The 12,362-nt window shown below is 26.5% G+C and overlaps 1 protein-coding gene across 1 annotated transcript; it reads right to left on the bottom strand.

The window, feature by feature from the left end:
- Positions 1-3,761: 3,761 nt before the first annotated feature.
- On the bottom strand, positions 3,762-6,353 carry LOC113862170 (putative disease resistance protein RGA4). The gene has a single exon (XM_027495294.1). It carries the CDS (start codon positions 6,351-6,353, stop codon positions 3,762-3,764), a length of 2,592 nt encoding a protein of 863 aa, XP_027351095.1.
- Between the last annotated feature and the right edge of the window lie 6,009 nt (positions 6,354-12,362).

Genomic DNA, 12,362 nt, shown 5'->3' with positions numbered 1-12,362 from the left:
AGTATTGGTGCTCGTGATACACTTTGTCTCATAAATCGCTTCTGCAATAAATCTTTCACTTACTTTTTTACATTAGCCAATTCTATTGGTGACATTTGATATGGTGCAACCGAAACTGCACTTGCTCCTGTAATGAGATCAATTTCAATCTCTCTCTTCGGTGGCAGTTTGACTACGTTGTTAGGAAATTTTTTTAAGAAATCTTGCACCAGTGGCATGTGCTTAACTCTTAAATTCTTCTCTGTCTCAAAGGAGAACAATACCATGAAAGCCTTGGTATTGATCATATTCCTGTTTCACCCTTACTTAGGAGTCTAGAGTTTTTCGGTGTTTTAGTACCAAAGATTAAAGCTTTCCCTTTATAATCTAATAGGACATGATTAGATGACAACAAATCCATTTCCTAAACAACATCAAGTTGAGAAAGCGGTAAGCAAATCAAATCTATTATGAAGTTCCTGTCATGAATCATTACAAAGCAGCCTAAACATACAAGTGAGGTTACAACAGGTTTATATGTAGGAGTAGATACAATAATATCATATGGTAAGGAAGATACAGGTAATCCAAGATAATTCACACAATTTATAGAAATAAAAGAGTGTGTAGCACTAGAATCAAACATAATATTAAAGAATCTATCCTTAATGATGCATTTACCTCTGTAAGATCGTTTGGCTTTGATGCCTTAGACCCACTCATAGCAAAAACTTTGTCTTGTACATTCGACTTTGACCCACTGCTTTCTCTGGATGCAGGTCTATTACTCTTACTCATACTTCCACTTTTCTAAGGAGCAGGCCAACAATTATTCATCGAATGCCCCGTCTTTCCACAATTAGTACAAATCAAAAGTGGTTGTGGGTAATTCCTTATGATATGGGGTCCTCCACATAAAAAACATTGGACCGGTCCCCTAGAGAAACTGGAACCACTACCGTTGCCTCTACGAGGTGTAGTCCCACTCGCTTGAGATTGGTTAGCATCGGAGTATGGTCTCCTCTGAAACCTTGGAGATCTTCTGTCCTGTTGCACTGGCCCTCCAACTCTGCTATCTACTGACTTGTCTTTTGAGTTAGCTTCAAAACTTGCTGACCAAAGTTGGCATATCAATCAACTGGAATACACTGACTGCCGCACGAATATCAACTCATAACTTATTCTCAAACTGAGTGCACAAATCTTCATCACCTCCTTCATGCTGAAAATGAGGCTAGTACTTTATTAACTCGTGAAATTTTGTAACGTACTATCCCACAGGCATACTTCCTTGTTTCAACTCAAGGAATTCCTTGACCTTTCATTTCTTCAAATCCCTTAAGAAGTAATTTCCTAGGAAACTTGCCTTAAACGTTTCCCAAAAAATATATTCTTCTTCTTGTGACAAAGTCTGACTGGCAAACCTCCACCAATCTTCTGCTTTCCCACCTAACATATATGTTGCATAAACCACTTGATACTCTTCGTGACAGTTATCCAACTCTAAGCCCCCTCTGTGTCAAACTTCTCTTCAAACTTTAGAGGATTGTGCTTAGTGAAGAGCGACAACCCGCAGTATTCGGCTGGTTCAAAGTCCTAATTATGCACCAAAGTCCTCAGGACTTGTGTCATGCGTGCCAAGATTTCATTTGTAGCCCCGAAAGATCTACCTCTACTAGCCATAGTTCTAATTTAAGATAAATTAATCAACAATCAACCATATCAGTAACTATCATTCACATTTACGTAGCTCTACTTATACATTCAATTCAAACAATTCTCACCATCTCCTATTATTATTTATTTTAAAAATATAATATTAATAAGTAAATTTATTTTATAAAAAAACATAAAGTAAGAGGTTTATTTACTTAGGTCAGTCTTGGTCTAAATCTTACTACTAAAATGAATTTAGATTTTCCACAATTAATATTATACTAAATTTTAAATTCTAAATCCTAAACATTCTTAGATTACGGCAAAAAAATATAACATTTTTACAAGAAAATTTTTTTAAATTTAATTTTTTTTAGTAAGTTGATATTTATCTATTGTTAGGCACTTTTATTTTATTTTTGTTAAAATATTTATTGTTTATTTAAGTTTTAGTTCCATTGAAATACATAAAAGAATTAATTAAATAAAAAGTTTGTGTAATTTAAATTTGAGATAGGAAAACTAGTTATTCAATTCATTTGAGTTAATTCGTGATGAGCAGTGAGCTTCAGCATATTGCGCTAAAATATATAAACAAAACTTAATATTTTATTATCAATTCTAAGACATGATCAATTAATTGTATGAATATACCTACTAAATAGATAATTAATTATAAAATTAAACAAAATAAATAATTTTATATCTACTGTAATTATAATCTTTTATCTTTTTTTAATTCTAATTGTAAGATTGAATTATATAAGAAGGGTTTGTTATCTTCTTCTTTTTTTCTGTGTTATCTCTTTTTAATTGTCTGGTGTTTAAGATATATAATTCTACACAATCTAGTGTTTAGTACATCCATTTTTTTAAATAAAATATATCATATATAAATTTTTATTATATGTTTTTAGGTGTATGTTAAAAAAATTATTTAAAATACTAATTCTTTTCTATTATATAATAAATATTAAAGTTAGAATTATATTTAATGTAAAACGTTTAGTGAGTGACTTGTTAAGTTGAATGATATATATATATATATATATATATATATATATATATATATATTTATATTTATATTTATATTAATCTTTTAAAGAAAATAATATTTTTCAAAAATGGAAAGTTGGTATAACAAATTTGTATATGATTGATCCATAAAAATGTATCAAGTTACTAATACATAGTTATAGTATTTTAAGAAAAAAATGTAACAATCAGGTGAATATATATAAATTAGTGCTAGTTTTAAATATTTTTACAATATATGTAACAATTTAAATCTTATTTTTTTCATTAATATTAACAATTCTGAAATTAAAGTAGGCAAATTGTTGGAATAAATCTATGATTTTTCTTATTTGTTATTTTTAATGAAATTTAATACATAAACATTTTATTTATGAGTTTTGCCTATAGAGATACACGTATACTAAAACCAATTCATGATTATGAAATTAGTTGAAAATTTTGTTTGTATTTTTTTTTTTAATTTCTTACTTTCCTGTCGACATTTTAATTTAATAAATTTTTTTAACATAACATATCACAATTACCATGATGTTTAGGAAAGAAGATCTGTTTTTATTTATTTATTTATAATATTTTTAATATAAAAAATAGATAATTTTTTTAAAAAGCAAAAAGAACAATTAGATATATAAACAAAAGAGTTAAATTTTATGATCTCAATTTTTTATTAAATATTTACTAAAAGGTAATTAGTAACAAACTTTTTGAATATAAGCACACTCATTCTCATTTAAATCCTATAACATGAGTCAATTATAAGTTTAAATACAAAGACTTAATCAATACATAAAGGAGACTTCCACCAGATTCTTCTTCTTCTGTTGTTGACTCCTCGTCGAACATCTTACATGGTACAAAAAATTCAATAATTTTTACTTATTAGAAACTATGTAATTGGGAAAAGATAAAGACTTTTTTTAGCAATTATCCAAACATAATTAATGCATATTAAAAGTTATCAACTTAGATGTCTCAATCACTAAATTAGTTAGAAAAACATAATTATAGAACATATATTTTATTACATAGAAAGCAATTAAAGAGAGAGATACATATGTAAATAACAGATATAAAATGGATGAAGAAAATTAGCAGAAACTTACGTAGACATTTGGGACATGAGCTATTTTGCTCCATTCTGGGCCTACACCCCCTTTATACCTTTTACTCAGATCTGGGCAACCAATTATTCCTAATGTTTGAAGGCTGCGACAGTGATCCATATTCTCAGGCAGTGACAACAACTCTTCACAATCTAAAATGTAAAGACTGTTAAGTGATGTTGCATTTGGAAGCCATTCTGGCAATGCTGTTAAACTTGTATCCCAAATACAAATTTGTTGTAAAGTCTTGGCAGATCTTTGAAGCCAGTTGGGTAAGTTGATCAACTTGGGCGATCCAGCAATAGCAAATCTTTGAAGATTCATTTCCTTGGCAACTTCATTTTGCTTCCCTCTTCCTTCATTTTCAACTTCGTCTTCAAAACGAACTAGCTTTTCACATCCCATAATTACCAGCTTCTTCAAAGAAACCAAATGTGATAAATCACACGGCATGACTTCTAAATTATGACAACTGAAAATTGTTAAAATCTGAAGATAACTGAAGAACCTTATATCTACAAAGCAGAGATTTGTGATTTGTGCAGTAATCATAAAAAATCGAAGGTTGATAAGGTTCCTCAAGTTTTTAGGTAACTCTTCAAGTGCCACACAGCCCTGAAGAATTAAAGTCTGGAGATTATAGAGCTTGGAAATGGACTTGGGGAGTTTTTTCAACTGAGAGCAACAACTCAGATTAAGATATCTCAAATGCTTCATCTTGTCGAAGAAATCAGGCAGGAACTGAAATGCCAAATTTTGCAAATCCAACACCCTTAAGTACTTGAATTCTTTAGAGATCCATTTTACAAATGGTTCTGTCGTGGTGATATCTCCTTGTGTGTGCCAATTTACAAATGATTGAACCTTGTTTTTCTTGAGGGCTAGCAGAGGCAATTGGTCTGGGTTGGTTGAAATTGATATATGTCGTACTTTTTCATTGACATGTGTAGATGCGCTACTTATCACTGTAGTCTCACCATGCATTGTCGACATAGCAAGATCATGGATCAGATCATGCATTATGTAACTTCCAATGCCCAAAACTTTCCCTACATCGTAGTCAAAAGGTAATTCGTCCTCAAAAGGTGAGCGGAATTGATCTACAAATTGAAAGAAGGACAATGAAATTAATTGCCTGAAATGTAACTCTCCAAGACACTCTGGATCTTCATTTTCATTCGTGGGTCGGAGGACTCCATGTGCCATCCAAATTGGAATCAATTCTATTGGCATATATTCATGACCTTTAGGGAAAAGTGCACAATAAGAAAAACATTGCTTCAGAGGAGATGGCAATTGAGAATAGCTTAGCCTTAATGCTGGTAATATTTCATCATCTTTTTGATGATCTATTTCCCATATCTCGCTATCTCGGATTCTTTTCCACTCATTTTCATCTTCTTGTGACCTAAGAATGCACCCTAAAGTCACTATGGCTAGTGGCAAACCTTTGCACTTTGCAACAATTTCCTTACCAATTTCTTGAAGCCTGGGACGTTGATTTGCTTCCCCCTCTTCTTGAAAGGCACACTTAAAAAATAACTGCAAACATTCCTCTTCTGGGAGTACTTGTAATTTGATTTTAGTAACAGTCTTCACAATATCAGCAACTCTGTCACTACGAGTAGTCACTATGATTTTGCAATCATTTTTGTTCCTTTCACCAATTGTATCCAACAGGAGATCCCGTAGATCATGCCATCTTTTAGCATTTTCATTCCACATGTCATCAAGGACAAGTAAAAATTTCTTGTCGTATAATTTCTCATGAAGAAGTGTCTTCAACCTTTCTAAGGTCATGCCTTCACCGCCTCTGCCTTTTGTATCATCTTCTTGTGTAACAATTTTTGAAATTATTCTTTTAACATCAAAATCTTGTGACACATGCACCCATAATTTTAAATCATAATGATCAGCTATTCTTGAATCGTTGAACACAAATTGGGCAAGTGTGGTCTTCCCACACCCTCCCATTGCAACAATTGGGATGACAGTAACATTTTTGCTTTGTGATTGTGATGGTTCACTCATCAATAAACTTATGATAAGTTCCTTTTCTTCATCTCTACCTGTTATTCGTGAAGGTAGAGAAGAATGGGTCTCCCTCCATGATAACATTTTATTGGGAGCCATGTCATTTGTAGAATTTTGAATGAGACCGAGATTGTTCCTTTCACGTGCAATCTCATCAATCTTTTCTCTAATCTCCTTAATTTTGTGAGCCATGTTGACATGAAATACAAGTGGGTTTGATGCTGAGAAAAATTGACACACCTTTTGAGAAACACCTCCATGTATTTTCATCGCTTTACTTATATTTTCTTGACACTCAATTTCATCCAATATGTCAACTGCATCATAGAGTGCATGTTTAAGTTCTTTCAACCATAGGGCTATGCTTTGGTCTTTGAATTGCTTGTTTTCAGCATCAGAAAGAAAGGCACTGACGAGTTTCACAGACTTTTTAAGCCTCTCTACTTCACGTTTGAGACCACATACCCACACAATCTTATGATAAGCTTTGGTTGTGAGATTTGCCAATAAAGCACTCGCCACACCAGATACAATTTCACTCATCTCTGCTTAAAAAGATAAAATGTAAAAACTTGAGATATTATTTATTTATCGAACATCTTATGAATGTATATTTTTATTCTTATGATTTGAATGTTTTATAATTTATTAAATACATCGTATATAGATTAAGATTATATGTCATCATATGTTTTTAAAATTATATTCACACAATTTTTCATGAAGCATCGTTTTTTAAATAAGATTTTATGTTATAATTATATCAATTTTTTTTCAAAAATTATTTATAAATATAATATGACAATTCTTAAAAATAATACTTATAAATTTATTTTTCTATTATATAAATAGATTCATTTTGTTATTATCTGATTTTATGTAATTAAAAATAATACTTATTATTATAAAAATTTGGTTGTATAAATTAATAGTTATATTTGAATATTATTTCATATGATTGATTCGAAGACAGTGATGGTAAATATCATAAGATTATTTTGTATGATAATAGATTGTGTAATACGTGTGTTTTATTTGAAAATAAATATATATTTTGTAATAATTAAAAATAAAATTTTATAAACAATTATGTATATATATAATCAAAATTATTTTAACAATAAATTTTTTGACAATTTTTTTTTATTTAACTCTATGACCTCATAATATAAAGCAATAAAAAAATTTATAAATATAAATATAAGTATTTACGTAAATTTTAAAAGTTTATATAAGACAATAAAAAAGAATTAAGTAACAACTTTTATATTTGTTTAAAATTTAAAATAAAATTAATAAAAAATATGTGAAAAATAAATCAGTTACAATAAAAAAGAGTAGAGAATACATCACTTTCCAGAAGATTGACTGATTGCTTTCTTTCATATAAATTGACTACTGTGATAGCATTGTAATTTATTATAATAAAAGATAAATATTATTGTTTTGTAATTAAAATATCATTATTAAATTTAAACGAATCTTAAAAGAAATATATTGAAATAAAAATGCCACGAAACTTTTCCTAAAAATTCTTCAAGAATTTTATCATATTTGCTATAAATTGTGTAAGAATAAGGGAAGACAAACATAAGTCATGAAGACCAAATATTCCATCTCTCTCTATAAATAAGGAAATGTACAGCGAAATAAATTCATTAATAAAGCCCAACAGAAGAATAGAACTTTCACCCCTATCCAATATAATAATATTTAAATACTTTAATAATTTTAATATTTTTACATAATTTATAAAAATTGATTCGTTAAATATAGTACAGTGTAAATAAAATTTTATTTAACATTATTGTAAATATTTTCTAATTTTTTTATAATATAAAAATAAATTATTACATATTTTATGAATCTGTAAATTGTATGGTAAGGATGTTTATTATTTAGTTTCTTTCTATTTATATTTAAAAATTTATAGTAGTTATTCTTATTTGATTTGAATGTAATATCAAAATTAAATCAAACTAAAATGATATTATTGGGTTTAGATTATTTTTAAGTGAATTTTTAAAAAACTTATTTATTTTTATATGATTTTTAATTTTTATTTAGGTTAAAAAATAATTAAAAATTAAGTAAATTTGTTGACAAAAAAATTAATAAAATAAAAATTTAAAACTATGAAAAATGAGTAAATTTATTGAATAAAGAAGAAGAAAAAATATCTTTAATTCAAAAAGAGGGTTTTGAAAAAATATAAGCAATGTAACATATATTTATGCATTAGTATGATAAAATTGAGGAAATATAATTTTTATATAAGAATATAACAAAAAATAATAATTTTTATATTTATGCACTGAGCAATAAAGTCTTCAATCAAATTATTTAACATAATTACATTCAGTTAAATTTAAATTTAAAATCATAAATTAAATTAAAACAATTTATTTTCGATTGATTTACATGTTGGGTAATAATTTATATTATTAGATTTTATTAATATTTAAATCCTAACATGTCATATACTTTAAAAACAGTTTGATATGTATGTGTGATTAGTTGAAAGAAGTTTTACACGTAATTAATTAATATATTCACATGTGGTAATATATTATATATTATTTTGTGGTAAGTACCTCAGATTAATATATGCAAAAACTTATAAAGAAACGTACCTCAGTATATTTATACTTCAAAAACTCATACTTCTAACTTCTTACAGTGTAATTACTGCAAAAATTTGCTAAAGGGAAGAGAGTGGGTATGAGGATGAATCAGTCTCAGAGAGTATAACCCATCCTCACCTACGAATAAGAGTAATTAAGAATTGAAGCAGTGGAATAAAGTGTTAGTAAAGAAAAGAATATTTCTATTACTTAGTATTATAAAATTAAGGAAGGTATCAGAATAACTACTAAGCCCATTCATTTATACTTTTCCTGAAAATATTCTTTTTTCATTAAAATTAAATTTTCAAAGTTTCGCAGTAAAAAGTCAAGGGGGTACAAAAATAAGGCTAAATTGAAATATTGCTTCATTAACTTTTGATTTTGTTTTGGTTTAATTTTTTATTTTAATCTCTTAACGTACAAAAATGTTTTAAATGATTTTTTTGTCAAAAAATATTAACCCTATTAAAAAAATATAATTCATATTCATCTTCTAATTTCAACAAAAACACAATATGTTTAGTACTAGTTCAGTTCAGTTTTATGGCGTTAAGAAAATACATTACATAGGATTTATCGATAAAACTACCATCCAATTTGATATTCATATTACTAACAGTTATATGCATGAGATTCAGTATTGAGTATCTTAATCATAGGAAAGGGCTACCAGTAGTTTTGTTTTGGACTTTAATTTTCACTATGAAAATGAGGTCAGGTATTGGGAAGTTAATGGTACTATATCTTGAGCCGAAGGAGGTAATGTGTTGGTAAATTTTAAAAGATATTTTAAACTTAAAACTTTTTTAAGGTTGGTATTGCCTGTCATTAAGGAAATTCCATTCCATATCAGTTAGATTCTTTTATTTTATTTATTTAGATTTTGTACCCATTAACGGAAATAAAAAAAAACTTAATTAAAAAAAATGTAAGTGTAGCTTAAGTGAATAAGGGAAGTCAAGAGACCAAAGTTTGACCTCTTGGAAGAATATGAACAATTTCATTTCATATAATTTTTTTTTTTCATTTCATATAGGTAGGAAACATATAGATAAGACTCGATGTTCTATTATTATACTTATAAAGATATGGTATTTCATTCGGTGAATTGATAAATAATAAATAGATAATTAATCATAAAGCAATATTGAATAAGTGATTATTTATTTGTTGTAATTATACTATTATTGTCTATAAGTAGTTATAATTAAATTAAATATAAGATAATTTGATTAACTGAAATCAATAATACCATATAGTTTAGGTAGCTAACTTTACTTAGTAAAATAATGTTTGACTGTCATTGTTGTTATACTTAAATTGAATTATATAAAAAAGTTGCTGTTCATGAATTCCGAATGAGTAGATGTGCAAAATTGATTATATATCGTTTTTTTTTCTACATACTTTGGACATATTTCTAATGCACAAGCTGAATAAAAGAACTGTTGAGGGGTGTTATTCACAAAACGGAACAAAATTATTTTCTAGGATAAAAATTACAAGTGTCATGATTTAAAGGTCTATGTAAGCAATAATGTTAAGGAAAATAAATATCTTTAAAGGAAGTAATTAACCTATCTCACGGAACAAAATTTATAGAGATGGGCATAGGATCAAATAAGATATATTTAACAATTTCACATCATTTGGTAATTACTGATTGTAATGAATATGTAAATTTGATGATGAAATAAATAAATAAATAAAGATGCGCATAGGAATTGAAAAGAAAAACATTTAACTAAATACGAAGAAACGTACCTCAATATATGCTCATTTAATACATGCTTTCTGACTGCTCACACTGTAATTCCTCCAAAAACTTATACGGAAAAAAGAAACTGAAAACGGTCAGAAACTCCACCCACCCTTATCTACATGTACGAGTTATTCAGAATTTAATCAGTAAAAATTAAGTTTATATATATAACATACAAATAATCACGATTAACATAAAATTATAACCTCGTTAAACGATTGAATTGATAAGATTTAATATTTATAAATAATCATTAAACATAAGCTTATGTATATACTTATAAATATATGGGTAAAAAATTAAAAATACATTTCTCTTTTGTGTAATAATTTAAAAAAAAACTAATATGATATATTTGTTATTTTCTCAATATCATTTATTTTAATAATTATTATCTCACTTTGGAATTGAAAAGAAAAACATTTACCTAACTATAAACGAAACTTACCTGAATATATATGATCAATAGATTTTTATGCTTTGTAGCCGATCACAATAAGATATAACGAAGAGTGTATGATAAAGGAGAAAGTAAAACCAAAGATTTTATCCACTCCATCTACTTATACAATTATAAAGAAAATAAGCAGAATAAAGTATCAGCGAAGAAAAGAAGAATTCTATTATTAAGAAAGAGATCATTCTGGAATACATCACAAGGCCATTTCCTTTATACTTTTCTTAGAATGTGTTCTTAAAAGTTTCTTAATAACTGTTATTTAAATTAGAAAAATTTCAAGAAAAGTAATTTTAGAATTCTATTAAATAAATAACTTAATTAAATACTTATTTCATAATTTTATATCATGTATACAAAATTAACTCAAATCACATGCATTTTAACATAAATTTATTCATAAAATTTATCAAAATAAACTAAAACTTATAAATAAAGTTTATTTATAAGTTAAAAATAACTTATTTCTTTGTGTTTTACAAAAGCTAAATAAGAATAGTTTTAAAAATAGAAGTTAATTTTAATTTTGAAAAAAATTTGTTTATTTTTATATTATTTTTCTTCACTTATCTACAAACCCACTCAAATCCGATTTGATTTTAAACATTTTAAAAATTTCAAAAAAAAATAAAATTTTTTTAAAATATTAATTTCAAAAAATATTAATATTACAGGAACACAAATATTGAAAATACTATTATTTAGTAACAAAGTGTCATAACAGGAATTACAGTAGGATGACAAACAAAATTTTAAAAAAAAATTAGAAATAAAAAAACTTTTAAAAATAATTTGATATTTAAAATTAAAAATGACTTCGACAGCATGAAAATATTAATATCTTATATTGTCAGTTTAAACAAAAAAAAATATTTAATTGTAAAAATTTATTATAATTTTAAAAATATTTATCTAACTCCTAAATAATAATTTTTATCATTTTCTAAAAAATTATTTAGTTCAACATGTTCAATTCCCGTTGTTATTTATTTTTGGGTGTAATAGGAAATTTAAAGTTACATAGTTATATTATGAAATTGGTTGGTTAATTTATAAATCATAAAATTTTCAAAAAAAATTATGATTAGTTTTATTTTAAAAATAAAAATTATAATGCTTGTGATATAAATAGCGACTATACATGTTATCTAATAGGCAATTCAACAGGTGAAAAAAGAGCACACATCCGTGCTGCAAATTATTGTTAAATAGGAAAGAGTCACATATGTGGAGGTTGACCTTCTAGGGTTTAAAGAAGACGATGAAATGAGAGATTTTAGATACATTATATAGTTATTATGAAATTTTTCAACACATAATAGAATGTTAAACCTACAAACTCTATAATTGTTCATGACTAAATTGATAATAATCAAGCAATAATTTTTTGAAATTGATTGAGGACTTTTGTTAGATATTAGGTATTCAGCAACATAACAAAATTTCATTAAATTTTATCATATATTATGTAAGAATCAAACATCTTTCATTCGTAGGTTTGAAAACTCATTATGAATATCACTAATTTTATTTTACAAGTTCTCACATTTGAGTTATTTTTTTTAGCTATTTGTATCAATGTTGTATGAATTGATGTATTCTTTATTTTTCTTTTATATTACATTAATAATAATTAATATTCTATCAATATTTTATTATTAATGTGATTTTTGTTAGATACAATTTATTCCTATTCTTAACTTATG

This window comes from Abrus precatorius, unplaced genomic scaffold (genome assembly GCF_003935025.1).
Source record: "Abrus precatorius isolate BTA unplaced genomic scaffold, Abrus_2018 Scaffold3, whole genome shotgun sequence".
Lineage (NCBI taxonomy): Eukaryota > Viridiplantae > Streptophyta > Magnoliopsida > Fabales > Fabaceae > Abrus > Abrus precatorius.
Note: the sequence above shows the minus strand (reverse complement) of the source record. Positions and strands in the feature narration are given on the sequence as shown.

Coding starts and splice junctions, on each gene's coding strand:
- LOC113862170 (XM_027495294.1), bottom strand. CDS start 6,353: ATGAGTGAAATTGTATCTGGTGTGGCGAGTGCTTTATTGGCAAATCTC.